The 27,025-nt window shown below is 39.9% G+C and overlaps 1 protein-coding gene across 1 annotated transcript in view; it reads right to left on the bottom strand.

Moving 5' to 3' along the window:
- The window catches only part of LOC109925263 (disintegrin and metalloproteinase domain-containing protein 11-like), a 157,389-nt gene that overhangs the window by 106,380 nt on the left and 23,984 nt on the right, over positions 1 to 27,025 (bottom strand). The window contains 3 exon segments of the mRNA XM_048614398.1: positions 189 to 252; positions 4,733 to 4,815; positions 22,815 to 22,881. Of these exon segments, the coding sequence (XP_048470355.1) occupies positions 189 to 252; positions 4,733 to 4,815; positions 22,815 to 22,881 (214 nt within the window).

Genomic DNA, 27,025 nt, shown 5'->3' with positions numbered 1-27,025 from the left:
GATTTTTCCAGGTCACCTCACTGCACTATCTCAGATCTCCTCTTTCAAGGAGAGACTGAAAGTAATTTGAAAGACAAATTCTTTTAGCCCCCTGTAATGACTAGATCTCCGAAGAAAGTATTTTACTAGCGCAGTGTTGGACAGATGGAAAAAGGTACTGAAGATTTGACATAATCAACTGGGCTTACCTGATCAGTTTTACTGCCCATAACTTCAATAATGTAAGTGAAGTTTCCATCATTAAACACACCACTAGAGAGAAGGAAATTCACAGTTAAGTATTAGCTCAAAGGAATCTTATTGAAGTATATTTACAATCCTCTGAGATCTCTTGTAGGCTGAATGCAATAAAAATGTTTGTACTAATAGGTAATCTTGCTTTCAGTTTTAAAACTCAATCGTTATTTATAACTTTTGTCTGACTTCTTTCTAAAATAGTCATCTTTTTCCCCCAACCTCTTCTTCCTTGTTCCTCCTATAAATCACTATAGTCACTCCCATATATCACCATGCACCCACAACGTTGAAATCAGTCTTCCCCAGGCACCAGCTCTTGATCTACTGAAGAATATTTGCCAGCTGTACAATATATATTTCAATAAATCATTTTATGCTGAAGAAAATCCACAGTGAGTCAAGAAATACTTTATAATTTTCAACAAAAACTGCACGAGCAGATAATGCACACCGATTAACAAGAGTTAACTTGGGAGATCAGGAAGAGATTGGTTACATACACTGGTCATATCTTAAGTGGCTGTAACAGAAGAAACCTCTGTTCCTCCTCCTATCCTACTTGACTTGTCTGCAGTTTTTGATACAGCTGACCACATCAACTCTTGAGTCTGCCTGGGTGGAAATTGCTTTATGTGCTAATCATAGCCACAGAATGACCTGTACTGCCTTAAAAATACAGATGCAAAGGAAAATGGGAGCAGAGGTAGATATGGCCCATGGCCAGAGGAAACATCTCGCTGTATCCAGTCTGTCCAGTCCTGTCAGAATTTTATATGTTTTATAGTGAGATCCCCTCTTATTCTAAACTGCAGTGAATATCAGCCCTGTTGACGTAATTTCTCCTCATATGACAAAGCCAGCATCCCAGGAAGCAGCCTACAGAACCTTCGCTGCACTCTCTCTATGGCAAATGTATCTTTTCTCAGGTAAAGAGACCAAAACTGGGCACAACACTCCAAGTGTGCTCTCTCCAAGGCCCTGTACAGTTGCAGTTATATATCCCTGCTCCTGTACTCAAACCTTCTGGCGATGAATGTCAGCATACCATTTGCCTTTCTAACTTCATGTTGCACCTGCAAGCTTTCTTTCAGTGAACAGTGTACAAGGATGTCCACGTCCCTTTGTGACCCTTTGTGTATCAACATTTTCCAATCTATCACCATTTAAAAAACACTCTACCTTTCGTTTTTTCCAAAAAAATACCCTGCCATTCAGTTCTTTCCTACCAAAGTTGGCAACTTCACACTTATTGAAGTTGTACTGCATCTGTCACACATTTGTCCACTCACTCAATTGGTCCAAATCGTCCAGAAAGTTCTTGTTACATCTTCCTCACTACTCACAATCCTACCCTGAAGTCTTCTGCAAATTTGAAAGTATTACATTTGATTCCCTCATCCAAATCACCAAAATCCTCAGACAGAACCTTCCAAACTCATGACTACTTCCATCTAGAAGGACAAGGGCAGCAGATACATGGGAACACCATCATCTTCAAGTTCCTCTTCAAGCCACTCACCATCCTGACTTGGAAATATATTGCCATTCTTTGACTGTCGCTGGGTCCAAATCCTGGAATTCCCTCCCTAAAGGTATTGTGGGTCAACCCACAGCAGGTGGATTGCAGTGTTTCAAGAAAGCAGCTCACCACCACCTTCTCAAGGACAACTACGAATGACCAGCCAGCAATGCCCACATCCCACAAAATAAATAAAAAAAAATTGATACATGCAATGAACAGCTGGGGCCTAAGAACTGACTCCCACTTCTCACCGCCTTCCATTCTGAAAAGACCTATTTATTACTAGTCTCCGTTTCCTGTCTGCTGACTAATTTTTAATCTATTCCAAATGTATAAATCACCAATACAATGTGTTTTGATTTTGCACACTTGTGGGACTTCATTTATAGCTTTCTGAAAATCTAAATAGACCATGTCCACTGATTCTCTGTCATTAATTCTACTAGTTACATCATCAACAAACTTGAATAGATTTATCAAACATGATTTCCCTTTCTTAAATCCATCCTGATATTGTGTAATCCTGCTGTGATTTTCTCTGTTTTGTTAGCACATCCTTCATCCTTCACATCCAGCATTTTCCCTGCTACCGATGTTAGGCTAGCCAGTCTGTAATTTCCAGTTTTCTCCCTCCTTTTTTTTTCCCCCCCAATAAATGCCATTACATCTGCTCCCTCCAAACTGCTGAGATTGTTCCAGAATCTACAGAATTTTGGAAGATGATGAACAATGCTTCCGTTCTTTCCATAGTCGTCTACTTTAAACAACTAAATTCTAAATTGCTCCCAGTATGCTGGCTTGTTACCTTTTTCTGGCAACTTTATAGGAGCCCTCTTTAAATTTAATGCTATCCATGGTTTCTTTTGTTAGCTGTGGTTAGACCGCTTTCCTGTTGTATAAGTTTTGCAACACATGCATTTGTTCTTTAAATATTAGCCTATCCACTGTCATGTCTTTAAGTAAAGTCACCCAATTTATTCATGCCTTAATGGTTTCTTTTGTTTTGATTTTGGACCTTAATTTCAGATTCAGCATCTCCATTTTGTATCTCAACGAAGGATTCTTTCATTTTATGGTCACTTTTTCATAAAGATCTCTCATAACAACATTATTCATGAAGTCCCTGCTCATTGCGCAAAACCAAATGTAGGATTGCCTGTTCCCTAGTCAATTCCTAATGTACTGGTCAAAATAAAATATCCTGTACAACTCCAGGAATTCATCACCACAGTATTATTGATAATGTGGCTTAACCTTATTTATATGCAGATTAAAATCATGCAAGATTACGGTATCCCCCTTGTCTAATTTCCTGCTTAAATGTCATCACCATTACCTCACCGCTATTGTTTGGAAGTCCACAGACACTTCCCACTAATATTTTCACTCCTTGTTGCTTCTTAGCTCTACCCAGACAGATTCTACATTTAAAATTTCTGTGTCAATATCCTTTCTCACTTTTGCACTGACTTCATCTCTCATGATCCACACAATTCCACCTTCTTTATTGTGTAGCCTGTCCTTCCTAAAGATGGAATCATCTTGGATGCTTAGTTCCCAATTTTGGTCACCATACAGCTTTGTCTCTTTAATCACAATCATATTAAACTCAGTTACAACCATCTGCACTGTTAATCTGCACTGTTAATTCATTGACCTTATTGTGGATGCTCCATGCATTCAGATATTCAACTAATACCAAGAGCTAAATTTTAAATGAGGTGCTCATCTACTAATTCGCAGAAACTTAAAGCAGCAGAATGCCCATATGATCTGATTAACTCCTGAATACATCACAAAACAGTCAGTGAGGCCTAGAGTTAATATTAAAAGCCTGGGTGTTTCTACAAAACATCAACAGACTTTGGAAAGTTTAGCAGAAAACTTTGTAGATAACTATATAAATATATATATATAGTCTTTAATATGCAATGGTGGCACCTTTCAAAATAACCGACTTTTTTTTAAAACAAATCGGAAGAACTGCGGATGCTAGAAATCAGAAACAAAAACAGACATTGCTGGAAAAGCTCAGCAGGTCTGGCAGCATCCATGGAGAGAAATCAGAGTTAATGTTTTGGGTCATGTGTTCTGAGAAAGGGTCAGTCAACACGAAACATTAACTCAGAAGTCTCTTCATAGATGCTGCCAGACCCACTGAGCTTCTCCAGCAATGAGTTTTTCCTTGGTGTGTGTGTGTGTGTGTGTGTGTGTGTATATACAGAGTATGTCTATGGAGCATCCCAGCATCTGTCTATGGAGCATCCCAGCATCAGTCTCAAGTGACGGGTAATTCATCACCATTTTACATCAGATTCTCAGTGAAACATCGAAACTTGGAACAGGAGTAGGCCATTTGGCCCTTCAAGACCATTCTGCCATTCAATATATTCATGGACTATCCTCGATCTCAATGCCAAATTCCTGCTTTCTCTACCAATCCTTTGATGTTACTAAACTCTAAAAATATATCAACTCTCGAAACCCTTCCTATTCCCATACCCATCCATATGCCTTTTAAATGTTGTAATTGTACCCACCTCCACCACTTCCTTTGGCAACTCGTTCCACACACCTACCACCCTCTGCATGAAGAAGATCCCCCCAGGTCCCTTTTGCATGCTGTGTAGATTCACCATGGTAAATGCAGGGTTAAAGGGATTGGGTAGGGGTCGGGTCTGGATAGGATGCTCTTTGGAAGTTCGGTGTGGATTCGATGGGATGAATGGCCTGTTTCCACATTGTAGGGATTCTATGATTCTGCTACCGCATTTTCTGTCAGTCAGTCACCTTTGCAACTTGGCTGGATGTTGAGCAGTACGAGTGCTAATGAGTTGCAGCTATCAAACTCAACAGGATCTCAGTACTCCTATCACATCTGTGCTTGCTCCTTGCATGTGTGCCTCCACCCCATATACATAAACAGCCAAAGTCTTTGTGGAACAGAGGTGCTTCCTAGGTGGCTTTACTTACTTCAGTCCACGACATGTTGACATAGCCACAAAAGAGTTGGAGTTTCCTCTGATTTTTCCATGGTAGTAACAATGTTCACTGCCCTGAAAAACAGTACCAATACCATTCTGGTTAGTGCTAACATGGCTCTGCAACAGGCTTGATACCAGTAAGTATAAAACTGGAGAGTGACCACTGTAAGATCTCACTCTCCAGCAGCCTGCTTTCTTTTATCCCTGTGCTTTACTCTTGCTGTGATGGAGGAAAAATAATGAACTTTTCCTTGAAGTCAGTACCAGTTGGATGTAGACTGTATTGTAATTCCCTGTTACAACCTGTAGACAGAGATTGGAGTATATTCACAATGAACAGCCATTCTCTCTGAAAGTCAAGGTAAAGTTGCACTGATCTGAACAATTCAGTAGAGACATGCAGTCAATTAAGCAACATTTGCAAACTGTCAAAATGCCGTGACAGGACTAAAATTTGTGGAGTTATCGATTGGGCAGGGGAAGAACTTAATTTAGTTTTGGGCAACAGTTGAAAATGTGCAAAAGCAAAAGAATGTTCAACTTTACACACTACCAGACTTTTTTTTTCATTGATTTCAATGATTCTTCACCCTGGTTTTAAGAAAGATGAAATCAACTCGATGTACATGTTAACCCACATCAGCTCCAACATCCTGCATCTCTGATCATGGCCTGAAGTTTGGGATGTGTGCAGAGATCACAACCATGGACTTCTTACTATGTGAAAGGTTTACATTTATACAGGATTTTTCATTACCAGAGGACATCCAAAAGTGCTTTATAATTTGCACACAGTGAATTTCCATAAAAGTCAACATGATAATGGCCAAAGGAACAACTCCCCTGCTGTTCTTTACAATGGTTTCAGGAGACGGTTTATGGACACTGGAGAGGGTAGACTGGCCTGTTTAATAAAAGGCAGGAGTAGCACTTCATGGAGTGGAGTGTCAGCTTTGACAATTGCCTTAAGTCCTAAAATGGAATGTGAACCCACAGCCTTCTGACCAAGGAGACTGTACTTCCAGTGAAGCCATGTCTCTCTTGTATCACTCTAATGCACAATGGTTAGCAGTTACAGTAGACAGGTTTCACAGGTCACAGAATTTTCAGTACATCAGTAAGATGTGTATCAATTATAACACGTCAAAAGAGCTTTATATCCTGGGTTTTGCTTAGTTTTAATCCATGATTATGAATTCTGAGAGTGAAATGATCTTGTGATAGATCATGTGGGCTGCATTTCTCCCAATTCCTTGAAATAAAATTCCTGCATGACTCAGATCACAAGTTCAAGCAGATGGAAAAGTTAGTAATATTTTACGAAGAGAAAATCTATGTACCAAACTTTAACATCAATACCTGTTCATTATTCACATATAATGGTCCAATTAATTAGTTCCTCTCTGAAAATGACTTCGTACCTTTTAAAGTGCTCATTGATTATGATTTTAAATCTGTTTCTCACAAGTGAGAACACGTGAAATTATCCACTTTGGTAGGAAATACACAAAAATTGAATAAGTTCTGAAAGGTGAGAGACTTCAAAATGTGGTATCAGAGGGACCTTGGTGACCCTGTTCATTGGTTAGAGAAGTTAACATGCAGATACAGTAATGAATTAGAAAGCTTTTTTCAAAAGAAACTACGAGATTGTCATAAGAGTAAGAAAAAGTCTTAATGCTATTGTATCAGGTCTTGGCATAACCGTGCATGGAGTACTGTATACAGTTTTGGCCTTATTACCCACGGTTATGCTTATCTTGATGCAATGGAGGTTTCATTGAATTGATTCCTGCAATGAGAGAATTCTTCTTTGAGGACAGATTGAGTCGTCTAGGGCTACTTTTCCTATAATTTAGAAGAATGAGGGGTAATTTTATTGAAATGTACAATTCTTAAGAAGTTTGACAAGGCAGATGCTCAGATGATGTTTCCCTGTCTGAAACGTCAAGAATTAGGGGTTCGGGGGTCACATTTTCAGAATAAAGGATTTGCCATCCAGAACTGAGATGATGAGAAATTTCCTCACTCAAAGGGTTGTGAATCTTCAAGACGCTTTCCTCCAGAAAGTAGTAGATACTCAGTCATTGAATAGAGTTATCACTGAGATCACCAGATTTTGAAGTATAAGGGTAAGTATTAAGTAAGGGTAGGTTGAAGTATTCAGTTAAATGAGAATATATGTGGGAGTCAAGTTAGAACCAGCCTGATACTATGGACTGGTGAAGCAGATTCAAAGGGCAGAAAGGTCTATTCCCATGTCTATTTCTTACATTTTTAACTGAAATGAATGTTTTTAATAGTGTGCAGAACAGAAGGGGAGATTAAACACATTCAAATGTTAAGCATTTTATCATAATAGTACAATTTCCAATTAATTCTGAAGGATCCCTGTGCTTTAAAAAAAATACAGTCTGTGCAGTCGTAGTTTAATTGTCACTGAAATCTTCATCATGAAATATGTAAAGCTCATTGCCATGTCTAGGCTACTATTAAATTGATCATCGATTATCCCACCACTAGTATCAGAAAACGTGCGAGCAGATTTTTTGTCAGGGGTATTTCAATGAGGAAATCATTAGAATTGAGAAGTTGCAAACAACAATGTCATTCAAACCACATATTCAATATTATCAGTTTTAAATAACCAATTTGTAATAGAAGTCATGTTTTAAAGTCAGGAAAACAATTTTTTTATAATACAGTTTTGATTACATTTCATACTTCCAACAGTATGATAGTGAAGAATTGGCATATCCACAGGTTGGGCATTGTCAAATACACTCAAATAAGTGACTAGACTTGAAACAAACAAAAACAGAAATTTCTGGAGAAAGTCAGCAGGTCTGGCAGCATCTGTGGAGAGAAAAAAATAGTTAAGGTTTCAGGTCCAGTTTCTTCAGCAATTTCTGTTTTTGTTCGTTTCAGATGTCTAGCGACTGCAGTTCTTTGTTTTACAACCGAGATGGACTTGCTTGCTAACATTTAGTGGATACGTGATCCAATTGCACTTTGAAAAAAATGACTGACTTGGGAAAAAATGACTTGGTTACTCTTCAATGTTTCGATGCTTAACTTATTCTCCCTTCTGCAAGCAGAAACTTTTCATGTTGATAGCTCATTGAGGCAGAAATGAAGGGCACAAAATGGAAAAGCCAAAAGAATCCGAAGCAGGTCATGGCTGTGATTGCCTGAAAGACGGAAATCATGTATTCACATTATTTATAGCTTTTTCACATTTAAAATTTAAAAAAAAAACTTAGAAATCCATAACCACCAGTTAAGGGTCTCTTCCCAATTATTGTCTTGGCTACAGCATTCCCTTTTCAGGTCTTAACTGGAATGAATGTTTTTAATAGCGTGTACACACTATTATATTTTCTATTCAGGTTTCTAGCAATTGCAATGCTTTCTGTATCCATTTTTTGTGACTTTTTTAGATAAACCTATCTTGTGTGCTAAATTACAATTGGTACTATAAAAAAAATCTACCAGGCACAAGTGACAAGAGTAACGGACCCTCTCCACTTGCCTGGATGAGTGCATCACCATTGGCACTTAGGCAGCTTGCAACCATCCAGAATGAAGCAGCCCGTTCGACTAGCACCCATCCACCACCTTCAACTTTCACTCCCTTCACCATCTGACAGAGTGGCAGTAGTGTTTTAACCATCTAAAAGATGCATTGCAAGAATACATTATGGCTCCTTTCTCAGCATCTTGCAAACCAGCAGATTCATGGGAATATCATCACCTGCAATGTTGCCCTCCAGGCCACTAACCATCCTGACTTGGAACTATGCTACCATTCCTTCACTTTTGCTGGGCCAAATCCTGGAACTCTCTTCCCAACAGTCCTGCACATGTTCCTACACCCATAAAGAATGCAGCAGTTCAAGAAGATAACTCACCACCACCCTCTCCAGGGCAGTTAGAAATGGACAATAGATAAAAACCCAGTCAGTGCTATCACATCTTGCAAGAGAAATGCTTACATCAATAAAGTCTCTGAGAGAACCACTTTTTTGGACCAAAACAGCATAAACCATTGCTTTTTCTTGATGCTAATGAAGATCATTCATAAAAAAATCTTCTATTTCCTGTTTGAAGCTTCCTCGGCAGCAGCTATTGCTATAGCCTGTGGCCGGTGCATCAAATCCCTTGCAAGGTTCCCATCACAGCACTGATATGTTACATGCCACCAGCAAGCACTTGATTTACTTTCTTTAAAGGCAGTTTAATCTCTGTAATTAACAATTCAAGAGACTAATAACTAAACAAAAAGGATGTAACACAGCTGATTAGCGCTCTGAGACAGTAGCTCTGAGAACGTAGCTACAGCGTTTCACAGCAGAATTAGTTTGGATTAGCTGCCCTGTTTCACAGAAAGGGATTCCCCTCTCCAACTGCTGTCCTTTAAACAAACAAAAACGACTGCTGCAGAATTCACAGACCAAGGAGAAAGAGCCTTCCCGATACTCCATTTCGGACCTGTAATTAACGAGATTTAGTCCATAAGTGAATTTTATTTTCTCTATTCATTCACGGGATGAGGGTGTCACTGGCTAGGTAGCATTCATTGCCCATCCTTAATTGCCCAGAGGGCAGTTAAGAGAACCACATTGCTGTGGGTCTGGAGTCACGTGTAGACCAGAGCAGGTAAAGGACAGCAGTTTCCTTCCCTAAAGGACATTAGTGAATTACAGTCACAACTCATAACCATGAATAACTTATACACTGACCGTAGTATATGCAATTCAGTGGAGCATTTGGGACAATGCATTTGCAGCCCTCAGGCTCCTGTTGACAGGAAACAATGTACATCACGATTTTACCTCAAAAACCGAAAGAACTGCGGATACTGTAAATCAGGAGCAAAAACAAAGTTGCTGGAAAAGCTCAGCAGGTCTGGCAGCATCTGTGAAGAAAAAAAACAGAGTTAACGTTTCGGGTCCGGTTCTGAGGAAGGGTCTTTTTGTTGCTAGTTGATGTTCGTGCTCTCGTGGCTAATTTTCTTCCTGTCTGCCACAACAGTACATGAACATCAACTAGCAACAAAAAGATATGACTAATACTCACTCATCTCCATCCAGATGGATAAGGAAAACCATCAGTTCGATTGGGACACCAGGATCCTGGGACAGGCCAAGTAGAGACAAGCACGGGAATTTCTACAGGTCTGGTTCTCCACTAAGAAGACCATCAACAAACACGTAGAGCGAGACCCTCTATATACTCCACTGCAAAGGAAAACCGGAAGTGAGGTAACCCAGCTCAACGGACACCAGCGTTTAAATAACAGGTGGCATAAACACAACAGCGCTTCATCGGAGGCTGCACTGATGATATTACCCACGAAACGTGTGCGGAACAATGAACCAGCTCAGCGAGCCAACCAACCACAACATCCACAGCCCGAGCTACAAATCTACTCAAAAACCTTGAAGCTGATCCAAGTTGTGTGAAATCAGAACCTATAGGCTGAGGTGGGTGAGTGAAAACAGAAGATGGCACTGACATTTCAAAAAAAAAGTCAATATTTCCTATGACCATACTGAAAAGAGCTGCTGCTGGCATCTAATTGTCCACACGACAACACGACAGACACGAGCGTCAGTGGATGGATCCTTCGGGAATCACTGCTGATAAATCCAAAATTAGCAAAAATGAAGTGTCATATCTTCATGCATCAAATAGTCAGTGAAGAATAAGTGAAACAAGATTGATAGCTTTGTATTAATTTTAATATATTTTAATCATAATTTTAACATCTGCCAGTGGGGAACTTGATGATGAGGTTGAGTGTTTTCCCACACAGCAGCAACGCTATCGGGAGGGAAATAAGTCTGGTTCACTCTCATAGGAAGTTGTCTCTGCCAGGAAATGATGCACAGACTAAAAAAAGGAGAAAACAAAGCTAATGTTTTGCTGAGTAAAAATTGTTGGTAGTAATGTGTGGAATGAACAATTTTAGTATTCAGTCTAAGCAACTGAAATAATCTGCCCAACGAGAGGGTTAGTCTAATGAAGCAATACATTTCCGATAGGCTGCTTACACAGCATGTGGCTTCTGAGCTGGTGTTAAAAAATCATGTGTACCATCTACGGATAAGGAAGCATTAGCGCTTATTTTACAGAAATATTCCAATCAACTCCTGCTCTTCAATATCAAGCCAATCACCAATGCTGACACTCATACAAACTTCCTGATCACAGCACAGCATTTTATCTGTCTTGCCTGCTACCCTGAAAATTAATTACAGATCCATTTAACTTACCGATAATAAAATCTTGTTTCCCTAGTGTTCTCAAATTATAAATAAAACTCCTGTCAACAGTTCAATTCAACAGTTCCAACTAGTTTAAATTTGTCCCAAAACTGACCCATTTTTTCATTGGTTGCTTTGAACAAGAACGATTTAACATGTTATTTTCCTATCTGAACATCATCTATACAAAGAATGGTGCACATGTTCATATGTCTGCACACATGCAGCAAAATATTACAAACATTTTTCATGCCATCCTCTTCAGGAAATGCTATATTATTCTGGGGTAGCATCCTACAGCCTTTGTGGCTACCGAATGTCTGAAATTATACTGTCAGGGGTTTCACAAATGTGTCTAATTTAGTTCCTATTTCATTTCCACATACGGTCTCTCCTAAAAATGTCATTCAAAACAGGCACTTGGAACCATATAATAACAGGTCCACATTCGCTATAACTGAAGTCTGCTACCTCAGCAGCAGTTAGGAATTATACACTGAATGTCAGACTCATGCCTGATATCATATTGGGCACTATCTAAGAAGATAATGCCAACCATCAGATGACTTCGCCGAGATTCTTCCCCAGCTAGAAACCGCAAACATTTTGGCCAAAGAGGACCAAAAAGAGCAGAAGTAAGCCATTCAGCTCATCAGGTCTGCTCTGTCATCCAATGAGATCATGACTGATCTTTTATGGGCATAACTTGGTGTTATGAGAAGGTGTAAAGAAAACAAATTGAAGATGGTGTAAACAAAGAAAATGTCTTTGTTTGTGTTTTGAAGTTGGAAACTATGGAGAGATTCATAGAATCCCTACAGTGTGAAAATAAGCCCTTTGGCCCAACAAGTCCACACCAACCCTCATAGCATCCTACCCAAACCTATCCCTCATAACCCATCTAATCCACACATCCCCGAACACAATGGTCAATTTAGCATGGCCAATCCACCTAGCCTGCACATCTTTGGACTGTGGGAGGAAACCGGAACACCTGGAGGAAACCCATACAGACACAGGGAGAATGTGCAAACTCCACACACTCAGTCAACTGAGGGTGGAATCGAACCCAAGACCCTGGTGCTGTGAGGCAGCAGTGCTAATCACTGAGCCACCATGCCACCCCACAGGTGAAGAGATAGTTAGCTGGAGGTAATAACATTCAAGGCACAGGATATTCCAATACCTGTAACCAGCAGGAGCAATCTGATAAGGGCAGAAGTCTCTCAGACTGTCCTGATACGTCTCTCAGATCAATTCAAGGGTCAGTAATTAGTTGCCAGTTCTGAAAAAAAGAGCCATACTGGGGTCATAATGTTCACTCTGTTTCTGTCTCCACAGATGCTGTCAAACCTGCTAAGCTTCTCCAACATTTTTTTATTTCATACAAGAACATCCAGTGAAGCATCAGAGATTCTGGATTCTCCGTCTGAACCTCTTTAACTAACATTTTTTTTCCAATCTCCAATGTTTCCCAGCTCTCAGCAAGCCAACTGTAATATTCCTCTATGAGTTTCTGGTTGACACAGAGGCATGTGAGATCTGTGATTTCCTTACAGCCACATAGCCAGAGAAGAGAGGTATTGCCTACATGCCTGACTCATTGGGAGGTCTCAGCATTAATGTAATGTGGACTGGAGCCACTTGAACAGTGCAACCAGCCCTCCCACAGCAACATTTCCAAGCTTTTATACCTATACAACTTATTTTATTTTCCAGCACATTAAATCCCTCCTAGATAGATCTCACCTTCCTTTCAATGCTCTTAAATACACAAGTACATAATCTGACTACCATAGTGTGTTCAGGCTTGCACACAGATCCATTTTATTATCCTCATAAAAATCAGGCAATTAATTAGAATCCTTAAGTCTGGAAACATGCTATGTGGCCCAATGAGTCCGTATCAAACCCTTTGAACAGCATCCCACCTAGACCCACCCTCCTCCCCTATCCCTGTAACCCTGCAGTTCCCGTGGCTAATGCACCTAACCTACACATCCCTGAACACTATGAGCAATTTGGCATGGCCAATGCACCTAACCTGCACATCTTTGGACTGTGGGAGGAAATCGGAGCACCAAGAGGGAACCCACGCAGACACAGGGAGAACATGCAAACTCCACACAGACAGCCGAAGGCTGGAATTGAACCTGGGTCCCTGGCGCTGTGAGACAGCAGTGTTAACCACTGTACCACCGTGCCGCCCCTAATTAGAAACACAGAAAATTTATAGCACAGCCAATCAAATCTGTACTAACCACAAAACAGTGACTCAACTTAAATCTACTTTTGAACTTTTAGATGTTGCATTAATTCAAGGTTATAGAGCAAGCATCTTTTTAAATTGCAACTTTTTTCAAATAATCAAACATCTTGTAAAAGATGCAAAGTTGCACTTAAGATCCATTTCATTTCTATAAACCTCATCAACATTCATGTTTAGTATAGCATATATAACACACTTAAATTTGTTATAACTCAGGCACTCCTGGACAGAAACAGTACTGGAACTGTCTTTCTTATGCTTCCAAAAATGTTTTCCCAAATACTATTGTTTGGATGAAAAAAAATAGGCAGCACCATGTGCTTTGATATGAATTGTGCATCTACAGTCTTTCAATAAAGTCACCAAGAAATGTCTAAAATTCTAAACATTTGTTTATTGCAGATCTATTCAAAGAATAAGGACCAACTGAATAAGACTGGTGCACGGAGATAAAAATCAAGAATTGTAAATGCTGGAAATCTGAGCCAAAGTCAGATACTGCAGGAGCAACTTGCAGGTGTAGAAGCAGCTGAGTAGAGAAAGCAGAAGCAACAATCTGGGTCCAGTGACCCTTTCAGCAGAATGGACCAGTGCATTTATTGATTGTTTTTCGCCATTGATTTAAAAAGCGCAAGCCATCAAATATGTAATTAATCTGTTTCTAAAGTACATCCCCCCAGGAAAACAATTGTTTCACTAGCCATTATGCATTGATTAACACAGTCAATCACCCTAAATCTCTCTCTCTCACGAATTCAGCTTAAAGCTCAAGCATTTAAGACTTGAGAATTGCTCCCATTGTAAGCGAGACTAGTCTTCACTTTTAGACAGAAATAAAAACTGCTCCTCTGCTAAATGATCCCTCTCTCGTCCATAACTTCCATCTTTCACAATTACCCCACACCGACATGACATCCCTAACATCTGGCAATACTTCATTTCTCCATTTAAAGGATGTGATATCTATCCCCAGTGGTCCCAATGCACTGTCAACTCAGAAGTTGAGAGTTAAGATCTTGTTGTGACAGGCTATGAAATTGAATTTTAAGAATCTGCAAAAATAACAATGAAGAAACTATTGCAACACAGAAAGGTTCAGAGCTGAAAGGCAGAATCTGAAGTCAAATTACAGAAAGATGCAAGATATGCAGAGTAATTAGTAATAATGGGGAACTTCAACTAGCGGCAGTATAAGTGGCAAGGAGGGGAAGGAATGAATGACAGTCATGTGTACAAGAGGGCATTCTTGATAGTTTGTTTCTAGCGTAATGAGGATAGATACATTTTTGGATTTAGTTATGTGCAATGAAGTGGGACAAGTGGAATAAGTTGCAGTTAAGAGGGCATTTGGGGAACAATGATCATAATATCATTTCAAGCAGACATGGAAAAGGTCACCTATGATCAAGCACATACTAATCCATACTAATACCTTAAACTTAGTAAATGAGGAGGCTATCCCACGGCTTCAGAAATTTACATTCAGTAAATAGAATAGCAATTTATTGTTATGTGCATTTTTATAAAAAAAGTGAAAAGTTTTATAAGTCACCTATCCATGGCACTTTAATTAATGAGCGAAGTCATAAATAAGGAGAAAAAAAATGTAAAAGTTCATCACTGTTCAATTATCGGCTCCTGGGTTCGGGGTATGTTGGAAAACTGAGCTAAAACTGCCACAGAGTCTTGCGCCATGCCGAGACTAGACCTCCACGCTGGGCCACCAGAAAGGCCTGGAGCTGCATCCGAAGCCAGGATAATGCCTCCATGCCGAAGCTTAGACCTTTATGTCGGGCTGCTGGAATACCCAGAAGTTACCAAAGAAGACCTCCACGCTGGGACAAAACTGCCACACCAGACTGAGACGCTGCCACAGACTGAGACCGCCACACTGGGAGACCGCCACACCAGGCGCCAGGCCTACACTGTCATTCCAGGCCGCTGAAAGCCACCTCGTCGCTGGGCCTGGGCTGGGAGAAGATGCTTTCTGCTAAAGTCGTTAAAAGAAACAACATACTGTAATAAATGGAAACATTAAAAAAATCGTAGGAATAAAAATAATGCGAAGCAGGCAGAGTAGACTTAGGAGCATGCACATTGTGCTGCTATTCCGATTTGGATTGGGGTCTTTTTCACGATGCTACAAAATGATGATCAGAAAAACAACTGGTTCACTAATGTCCTTCAGGATCCCACCTGATCGGCCTCTATATGTCACTATACTCCTACCTTGACGTTGACACTTAATGCCTAAATAGGAACTAGATGGTATGCAATAAGCACAGGATATAGACAACACTGCAGATTCAAAGAGCAAACAAACAACAGCAAGTCAATATTTATATCGTAATTGATTATCTGAAGATTTTCTCCGTTGCAGCAAACATCCAGTTCTATGTCATCTTCCATATCCTCACTGCTGAAATAGCTAATTCGCTACATTTGCCTTCAACATCGTATTTTCCAGAAACAAAATTGGAATTGCTGGAAAAGCTCAGCAGGTCTGGCAGCATTTGTGGAGAGAAATCAGAGTTAACATTTCGGGTCAAGAGACTCTTCCCCAGTTCGGATTTACAGCATCCACAGTTCTTTTGGTTTTTATATAGTATTTTCCAGGTTAGGAAAATTATAACAGTAATTTACAGGGGTATTTTACCTGAAAAATGTCCCAAATTACTGTACAGGATGGACACTGACCAAACAGTTGGGGAAAATTAAGCAAGATAGCTGAAAGGATCATCAACGAGAGCAACCTTCTGGAGATACAGTGAAGATTTCTTTCTGTAATCTTTTATTTTTGAAACTGGCCATCCAAGCTTATTAAATAAAACTGTGTATGTTTAGCAACTATTGGAATACAGTCTTGTATGTACTGGTATTCTAGATTATTTTAATCACAAATGGCATATACAGGTATTTAACTAAATAGGTCATTTAGACTAACAAAATATTTATAAGCCGTTTCATAAAGAATGATAAACAGGTTTCAATAGATTCTGATTCCCAAGAATGATTCTTGTTTGATCTGATATCAAGACAAAAAGGTGCAGTTGCTCTTTTTGTTAATTTTTGTTCACATTAATTAGCAAACATTGGCTGATCCCCAATTGCCCTGGAGAAGGTGAGCTGCCATCTTGAACTGCTGCAGTCCATGTGTTAGGGACCTCCAGGATTTTCCCAGCAACAGTGAAGGAACAGCGATACAGTTCCAACTCAGGGTCGTGTACAACTTCTATTTTATTCGTTCACAGTATGAGGGCATTGCTGGGTAGGCCAGCATTTATTGCCCATCCCAGAGGGCAGTTAAAAGTCAAGGGTAGGAAATGGCCTAGTAGTATTATCGCTGGACTGTTAATCCAGAGACCCAGATAACGTTCTAAGGACCCGGGTTCGAAGCCTGCCACAGCAGATGGCGAAATTTGCATTCAATAAAAATATCTGGAATTAAGAAACTAATGATAACTGTGAACCAACTGTCGGGAAAAACATATCTGGTTCACTAATGTCTTTAAGGGAACGAAACTGCCATCCTTACCTGGTTTGGCCTACATGTGATTCCAGACCCACAGCAATGTGGTTGACTCTGAACTGCCCTCTTTGCAATTAGAGATAGGCAATAAATGCTACAGAGATAATAGGAACTGCTGATGCTGAAGAATCTGAGATAACAAGGTGTAGAGCTGGATGAACACAGCAGGCCAAGCAGCATCAGAGGAGCAGGAAAAGCTGACGTTTCGGGTCGAGACCCTTCTTCAGAAAAAAAAATGCTACAACGGGACCAGGTAAAGACTTCCCTAAAAGACATTAGTGAACCAGTTGGGTTTTTCCCGACAATCAACAATGGATTCAATAGTCATCTTTAGACTCTTTAATTCCACCATCTACCATGGCAGGATTTCAACCTGGGTCCCCAGAACATCTCTCCCTTGTAGATGGTGGATAAGTGGTGTGTGGGAGATGGATGTGAGTTGTCACCATAGAATGCCCTGCTTCTGAATTTGAACTAAAAACAAATTATGGGCACTCCTCCATGTAGCCGACAACTGTTACTTGTGACAGTTTTCATTAGAGAATTGCAAGAACTCCCAATAAACTGTAGTTTACACGTGTGAATTTTGCGATATATTTAAAGTGAGATGCTGTAACAACTATTAATAAAATAATTTAAATTATTCTAAACCTGTAATTAGCATTCCCACAAATCACCAAGGAGCTGAAAGGGAATGTATGACTCTCTTGTTGAGATCTCAGTTATTTACACCAAGTAAAACTCTCAAAATACGATACGCTTTAATCTAAAAAAACTCAACACATTTGGTTAAAGAAACAGGATCCTTTTTTCAATAAAGACAACAGTAAAACGTAGCTAGCAACAGGGTGAGATCAGAACTCACCAGAAAATAAAAACTTTTTTTGTTAATTCATTCATGGGATGAGGACATCGCTGGCTAGGCCAGCATCTATTGCCCATCCCTAATTGCCCAGAGGGCAGTTAAGAGTCAACCACATTGCTGTGGGTCTGGAGTCACATGGTAAGGATGGCAGTTTCCTTCCCTAAAGAGAACCAGATAGGTTTTTCATGGCAATCAGCAATGGTTTCATGATTATCAATGAACTCTTATTTCCAGATTAGTATTGTATTCAAATTCTACCATCTGCCATGGTGGGATTCACTGGAAAGACGGAGGCTGAGAGGAAACCTGATAGAGGTCTACAAAATTACGAGAGGCATAGATAGGGTGGATGGTCAGAGGCTTTTTCCCCAGGCTTGAAGTTTCAATTACAAGGGGCCGCACATTCAAGGTTAGAGGGGGAAAGTTTAAGGGAGATGTGCGAGGGAAGTTTTTCACGCAGAGAGTGTAGGAGCCTGGAACGCAGTGCCAGAGGTGGTGGTGGAAACAGGCACGTTGGTGATGTTTAAGAGGCATCTGGATGGTGACATGAATAGGGAGGGAATAGAGGGATATGAACCAAATAAGGGCAGAAGGTTTGTTTTTTAGTTTAGTCAGGGCATGCAATTGGCACAGGCTTGGTGGGCCGAAAGGGCCTGTTCCTGTGCTGTATTTCTCTTTTGTTCTTGTTCTTGTTCTTTTGATTCAAACCCAAGTCCATAGAACGTTACCCGAGTTTCTGATTTAATATTCTAGCAGTAATACCACCGAGTCGTCACTTACTGAACTAGAATTGATGTGGTTAGATAGAGTGGACTGAATGGGACGGAAACCATTCAGGATCAGATGAGCCAGTAAGAAACCAAAGTGATTGGAGTCCTCCCCTCACTTGATTATCTTACTTTCATTAAAGAAACTTCTTCCAATGTATGTCACAGGGAAGACAGATATAAATAAGCAGAATATACACACATCACAGATGCTACATTTGAAAAGCTTGAGCTTCTGACAGGAAGTCAAAAGTTTGTCACAATCTGATCTACAGCTCATTTCAATTGACAAAGAGCATGAAGCAATTAACCTCCAATCTGGATAGGATTCTATGCACCAGGTTTAATTTCATTTCTGGATTAGCAACACACAATGGAGTGAAGAATGAGAAAAACCCATTTGAGTCATCAAAACTCACTCTTTTAATAGCCCAACTGTTGTCATACCATAACACTGCCCTCTGAATGTATCTAATCACTTGCCTCTACTGCTCATAGCGATCAGATTACAAACATCAAGGAAGAGAACGCTTTATTTTTATAGTACTGCTCACATCCTAAGGAGATTTCATACTGTTTCACAATCAGCCCTTTTCCTTTCCCCAAAGACGGTAATTACTGTAATTATGCAAGTGAAATTTTTGTCCAGCGCAGTTTTTCTTAATATCAGTTTCAAATTAAGCTTCAGAAATTTAAATTAATTTATGATCCTGCTGTCCTAGATTACACTGAAGTAATATTCCATAATTACCATCTGTACTGGTTAATATTTTACATTCCCTAGCATGGTTTCCTCTAATTACTTTCATTCTGGATATGCAGCTTGATTTTCTCTCTTATGAAGACTTTATATAAATGCTGTTTAATCTTTATAATACTCTATTCTGTAGAAAATGCCTTCAAGACTACATTGTAAAATGTTGTATTTTCACCAAGAATAAACACCAATACCCTCTGTCTGCTCATGCAATCTAACCCATACAGATGTACAGTGATCCATGGCTGGATCTTTACAGGAACAGACTAAAACGTCGTTTGGGGTGGAAATGCAGGCTATCCCCTGTAAGTAACGGCTTTTCAGTGTGTAAAGATTAGGGTCCAGTCCCTTCCTCCATTGTCTGGCATGCATGCAGGCAAGATTGAGAAATGCAGGGATTTTTAGCGTGCTGGAGGAGATTACAGTAATGGAGAAGGGCTACAGCTCATTCAAATGTACCTTAATCACCCTCAGCTGCTAACTGCAAACAGAGAATTTTGCCTGCAATATCTGATTTCAAATTATTTCAATTTTCATTCAAGTTCTAATCAATCTAGAGGATAACAAAACCACAATAATAAAACCACAAAAAACTCTGATGAACTGGTCAGTGGGTACCTATACAATCTGCTTTCTTTTTGATCATTATCTGAATGTCCAGTTTTCCTCCGTCAAGAGAAACAGTCAAAGGTTACCAGAGAAACATCTGATTTGGACAAAGGTTTGTTTGAATTTCTGAGGAAAATTGCAATTCTGATCCTCCCTGCTGCTCTCCCACATATACACTCAAATCTTTAAAAACTGCATTCTCTTGTATCTCAAAAATATATAACAGTGTGGCCTTTGAACCTCCTAACTTCCTGTCAATAAATACAAAAGGCTCTCCCGAATGTATGCCCAGAATTGGCAATGATGAATCATTGAAACTGCATGGTAATCAGTTAGCAATATTTAACATGCAGCGTTTGTTGTATATTGATTGTAAACTACAATGATGAATAATTCATTCTCCTCTGCTCTGAAATCATTTGAACATCGAGTACAATGTGACATATATACTGGATTTTACCATAAATGTCCCCGAGAGGGAAGGCATAATGGTCCTATTTTTCTTTCTTCATGGGATGTGCAGATCACCAGTTAATTCAACATTTATTGCTCTTGCCTAATTGCTCTCGAGCAAGTGGTGGTGAATCGCTGCAGGCTGTGCAGTGTAGGTACTGTTAGGAAGAAGGACTCGAACGATGGCAATTTAGTTCCAAATCAGGTTAGGTATAACTTGGAGTGGAACTTGAAGGTGGTGCTGTTTGTATCTGTCTGTGGCTCTTATCCTCCTGGTGTTAAACGTCGCACGTTTGGAAGATGTAGTCAAAGAACTCTTAGCAAGTTACAGCATTGCATCTTGTAGATAGCACATTCTGCTGCCACTGTGTGTCAATGGTGGAGGGAGCAAATGTGGAATGTGGTGTACAGGATGCATATCACACGACCTGTTTTGTCCTGGATGGTGTCAGACTTCTTGAGTGTTGTTAGAGCTGCACTCATCCAGGCAAGCTGCCAGACCTGCTAGCTTTTCCAGCAACTTTTATTTTTGTTCCTTCTGGTTGATACTATTAAACTACTGACAATTTCATTGAAAACACCAACTAGAGGAAAGGTTGGAGTACAAATTAACATGCACGTGGACAGCAGCAATTCTTCCTAAATAGGGTTTACATAACAACTTTTAAATTATTTAGTGCATTTAATATAGAAAAAAACATTACAGAAGTTATTCACCTTTCACGAATGAGATGAACTGTACCTCTTCTGGCTCAGTAATCCTCTATTGCAGTCATGTTCATTCAGATCACTAGCTTTGTACAAAAACCTGCTGCTCCAACAGACTTTATGATCAGCAAATTCAAACTGCCATTAGGCTTATTACATAATGCGTTCCTTGCGGAGACACCGGATTTGGTATTGTAACACTCCTTCAATGACTGTTTGCTATTTTTGTGAACTACAAGTAACATTTTTAAAATTAATACGAGGCCCAAAGATGAACTTGAATGATGAAATGAAATATTCTAACACGTGGTTGAATAGATACACCGCTCTGTTCAAAATGAGACATTTGCCCCATTTGCCAGTGGTAGAATCAAAATCAAGGAGTTGTTGAAAATGTTGACCTCTGCAGCATTAATGTCCTTTTCAACCTGCACTGGGAAGGTCTGAACACCTACCCGAAGCATTATATTACATCTCCTGTAATTGCAGCCAGACCCCAGGCAGGAAATCACAAAGTCAGTTCTCACTCCAATGCTGTTTCTCCAATCACTGACATCCCAATCTACATCCAGCACCTGCTATCCTCTTCCTAAAACCTTGGACCTCACTCACAATACACCAACGGTGCTCTCCGTCCCACTCCCCTCACTGCTCCATTCACCATGGGCTTGCTTCCCCTCACTAGTGTCTTCACTGATTCCTCCACCCCTTCCTCCACTCATTACCACTCCCTTTGCTGATGACACATTTCTTCCCAAGGCCCCTCACCGCAATAGAGTCTATGGCAAGGAGTGCGAGTGGGTGGGAGGAAGTGGTGGAGGACTGTTCAGGAAGCAGGAGATGAACAGCATTGGAGGGAGTTGGTGGATAGGAGATGGGGAGGGGATGAGCCAATGGCAAAGGGAGCAGCAAGGGGCTGTGGAAAAATGCAAGGGAGCCATGAATGAAGCAGCAAGGCATTGGAGTGGATGGGATGCAGAAAGGTATAATGCAGTGGTTCAAAAGCAGCAAATGGTCTGAACAGGGTGAAGGTTGATGCAAGGGAGCAGTGGAAGGAGTGGCAAGGGACCAGCATGGGAAACTATCAGCGGTTGGGTGGAGCGTGAGGAGAGATCCAGAACATTGTTGAGCTATCATCTTTTATTTCCCTTTTCAATCTTTGGCTGTCTGTAATACGAACATATACACAGGATGTTTCTGGCAGTGACATCGCAGACACGGACTGTATCTACACAGACAAAGTGCTCCCTGAGGTTACAGCAGAAATAACCAGAATCTTGAATATACAGTACTGAAACGCTCTCCACAGATACTACCAGACCTGCTGTGTCTCTAGATAGCGATCTTGTCCAGCTCAAACACAATTTTAAAGGCCTCTGTCATGTCACCTCCAGGTCTTTTTGTATCTCAAGGGAAAAAGAAACTCCCATCTGTTTAATGAAGCAAGCAAAGCTCCCACCATAAATTTACATATAAATATTACTTAGACCTCATGCCATCTTCATCTCTATCGGGCAGATGTTTAACAGCTCCTGCTAACAACCATGGTCCGTACAAATCAGAGTAGGTTGTTGAAGTTGAGGGGCACTCAGCTGCTGTCAGATAAAACTAATTGCAGTTTTTGGAGGCACCTTTCTGGGCATCACTTGGGGTTTTCCGCCTCAACGTCTCAGAAACTTTTTGTAGTTGCTGCAGAAGGTTCAGGTCTCATGTTACCTGCTGTTCTTACCCATTTCTTTCTATTCTGAACTGTTCACACACTATTTTGTATTTATATTGTCAATATTAGTTTATCATTGTTATATTCCTCTTATAAAATATAAGCCAATAATATCTTTGTCTTACCAAAGTCTGTGTAGTCTTTCCTTCATCCTTGAAATGCCTTTCAATGTAATGCGCTGATAGCAAATCACTGATAAAGACAAGGGAACAAAAAATGGAAAATGTGAGACACAAACAGACTTGCTATTCTACAGGGGTTAGATCTCAATTTATCAGGCAGTATACTTCAGGATATTGAGCATCATAAAAGTTAACAAAAAGGTATTTACAGTAAAATTACAGTTCTTCTTTTACAGTGTCAAACTACACCTTAATGCAGGGATTCCACTGTCATTAACTTGCCAGATGGCAGTTTTATTAATCTACACTTAATCTTACTACTCAATCTTCCCTCATAGGACAATTCCATTACCTTAGGAACCAATTCAACGGATCTTTGTTGTACTTTCTTTGGGAAGCAGATACAACTTGTACATTGTAGTCTAGGCGTGATCTCACCAAGGCTCAATATTATTGAGGTAAGATTTATTTGTTATAAAGGACGACGTATAATTTTCCTTCTTAATTGTATGCTGTAGCTCCAAAACAACTTTGCGATTTGTGTACCCAGATTCCTGTGAACATTTAACGTTCCTCTCACCATTTGAAAAATATTCTGCATTTGAATTTGCCTGTTCAAAGTGGACAATGTTACAATTCCTCACAGTACACTGTATTTAACATGCTCTCTCACACTTACTTAACATATCTATACTGTGTTCCAGCCTTTTGTATCCTCCTCACAGCTTACTTTTCCACCTAGCTTTATATTACCGGGAAACTCCGATGCATCACGCTTGGTGCCCTCATCTAAATAATTGATATGTGGAAAATGGCTGAGGCACAAGCATTGATCCTTGTAGCATACCGACTACAGCCTACCGAAAATGACCTGTTTATTCTTAATCTGTCTGTTTTCTGTCCTTTAAATCAATGCTCAGTCACGCCCTCAAATTACCTTCAATTTCATGAGTCCTCATTTTGTTTAACATTTTCACGTGGCTCCTTTTCAAATGTTTTTTGAAAATCCAAATCTACCTCCACTGGTTTCCCCCATCCAACCTACTGGATACATCTTCAAAAATACTTAAGGAGATAGCCAAACATAACCTCCTTTTCTGAATCTGTACTGACTCTTCTTAGTCATATTATGACTTTCTACGAATCCTGTTACCACCTTCTTAATAATAAGTCCCTGCATTTTCACTATGGCTAATGTCAGGCGAACAGGCTATTTAACCTGGTGGTGCTGCTGGTCATTTGACAGCAGCTCTAAGAAGTGGAACCTTCTCCTCAGTAGGGAGAAAATTTTGCCTAAATCAATTAACAGCCATTAAATGGTTGCAATTAGCCAAGCAGAAATGGGCCCAGCCCTGACTTTGAAGTTCAATGGACTCCAGCTGCAATGCAAGATTCAGTTCTCTGTCTCTGAAGGAAGCATATTTGCTTGCATAATTTCTTCATTTAATACATACCTATTGAAGCATTTACAATCTGTTTTGTCTCGTCCTAGTCCACATGCATATTCCCTATTCTTTTTCCTTCTTTTATCCAAAAACAATAGATCAATGTCAAACACCAAACAGAGTGCTACAATTGAGCATATAGAATATATCAAGATTACAGGGAATATTCAACCCAAACCGATCATGTCCATTGGATCCGGAAGCTTCTGAATGCATAATCAAGGAGACTTAGTAAACTTTATCAACTAAAGGCTTTTGATGTATTTTGGCATGAGAGATTGCCAAAAAAAAAACATCGATCTCATTGTGCGAAATGAAATTGGAATATGGTTGACAAATTGGCGACGCAAATGTATACAAATGGAGATTTAAATGGGATTGCCTTCCAGTCGGTCTTGTTCACTAAAGGGCTTCTTCAGATTCAGTGTTAGATTTCTACCTTCTTTCTTGTTTTTAAATTAATTCTTGGCATTTGACTGTGAATAGTAAAGTCAATATTTTTTATCACCTGTCCCTAACTGTCCTTGCTCATTACTGATGGGAGAGGTGCCAGAGACACAATAATCAAGATTATAGATGACACCAGATGGTATGGCCATTTTCAAGTCAATGATAATGGTCCTATGGTCAATTGCTCATCAGGAGTTGAGATGAGTGTGATAGACCATGGACAAATAGAGATATATTGGGGAGATGGGCTCAAGACTGGCATGTGGACTTCAATACAGGCAGGTGATTAGTCATACGTGTAAGTGCAGAGAATATATCATCTCTGGTTAAAATGTGCTAGAGTGCTTTCAAAGTGGGTCAGATTTACCTGGAAAGAGGAATACCTGACTGTAGCGTAAAGGGAAAAAGTCAGAAGTCACACGACACCAGGTTACAGTCCAACAGGTTTATTTGAAATCACAAGCTTTTACAGCACTGCTCCTTTGTCAGGTGGGATAAAGGAGCAGTGCTCAGAAAGCTTGTGTTTTCAAATAAACCTGTTGGACTGTAACTTGGTGTCGTGTAACTTCTGATTTTGTCCATTCCAGTCCAACACCAGCACCTCCACATCATATAGAATTTCCTGTACACTCTTTCCTCCAAGTATAGCTACTGACCATGTGCAAAAGGAGCCATATCATAATGAGGTCAGAATGCAGAGTTCTGTAGGGCGCCAGATACAATGTCCCTCTCTTAGCATCCTTTGCGCATAGTAGTTTTTAATAAATCCTGATGTCGTTCACTCAAGAGATTAGATCTCACATTATTGCACAAACAGAAAGTGGAGTGGCATTAAAATTGTAGCTCATGTAAAATAAAGCACATTGACTAACTGGATGGACTGAATAATTTATCTCTACATTGTAAAATTCTAAAGTTTCAAATATTAACAGCTTTTATTTAGATAATATTACATTAAGTTCCTCATTTGAAACACTTATTTCCATTTTAATATATTATTTCTCTGTCTCGCTGGCAAAAAAAATTAAAGACAGAAAGGTGAAGAAAGAAGCCATTCCACTATAGAAAAAAACTCATCAATTAAGACAGTTAGGTTGCATACTGGACTGAAGAGTGCTGGGAGTAGAAAGCAGGCAAAACTGAATTGTCCAGAGGGCAACTCACTCAGAAGGAATAGCTTGCCAGCTGCATGCACAGATGTACATGTACTGAACCATAAAATAAAAGGCTCATGATTTAATTTCCTTTTACAGATAGGGTTGCAGACGGTGAGGCTTTTATTTAAAAAGCAAATTGTTTCAATTTTTGGGCAGCTATTTCCTGTGACCGCATGCTATTACGGTGATGACAGGTCACTGATTTATTCCAAGAACCCAAGATCAGGAGACATGCGACAATGGCTCAGGGCTCTCGGTGTCATTGGTTTCTCTCTGACTGCCTTTCCAAAGAATTAGGCTCCCCTCTAGCTAGCCAGCTTCAGATCAGTTGATTACTATCTAGTGGACAGAGGAGACAAATTGCTTGAATATTTGGTCATATAACAAATATTAAATACAGTAAATCAGTGCCAAATACAGTTGCCAGAAGCTATCTGCTGAATCTGAACAAGTCATATTAATGCTGTTAACAGAGAGGACAGAAAGAACATGAAATAACAACAAATGAAACAAAAATGCGATAAAGGGCAGGGGAGTGGTGATGGGAGAATGAATAGAGTAAGGTGGGATATACAACTGGGACAGATATTGGCAAATTGAACCTGAGGCAGGATTTAAAAGTGAGAATAAGGATCTTGAACACAATATGATTGAAGATAGAAAGGTCCAGTCCATTCTAAGGTCAAAGTTGACGATATAGGACTTTATGAAAGAGGTATCTTGGATTAGTTAAAACTGCATGATAAAGAACAAAGAACAGTACAACATAGAAATAAGGTCTTCAGTCCACCAAGCTTGTGCCAACATGATGTCCATCTATACTAAAATCCCTGGCCTCTACACAGTCCATATCGCCAGATTACCTACCTATTTGTGTATATGTCAAGATGCCTCCTAACATTGCTATGATAACCCACTTTCACCACCTTCTCTGGCACTACATTCCTGGCACTTACCACTCTGTGTAAAAAACCTGCCTCTCATTTCCTTTAAACATTCCCTTTTACTTAAACTTATGTCCCCTAATAATTGTCATTTCTAGGAACAAAAACAAAGTTGCTGGAAAAGCTCAGCAGGTCTGGCAGCATCTGTGGAGGGAAAAAACAGAGTTAACGTTTCGGGTCCGGTGACCCTTCCTCTCGGTTCTGAAGAAGGGTCACCG

The sequence above is a fragment of the Rhincodon typus genome, chromosome 30 (assembly GCF_021869965.1).
Source record: "Rhincodon typus isolate 14 chromosome 30, sRhiTyp1.1, whole genome shotgun sequence".
NCBI classification, from domain to species: domain Eukaryota; kingdom Metazoa; phylum Chordata; class Chondrichthyes; order Orectolobiformes; family Rhincodontidae; genus Rhincodon; species Rhincodon typus.
This window is presented reverse-complemented; position numbering and strand designations above follow the sequence as displayed.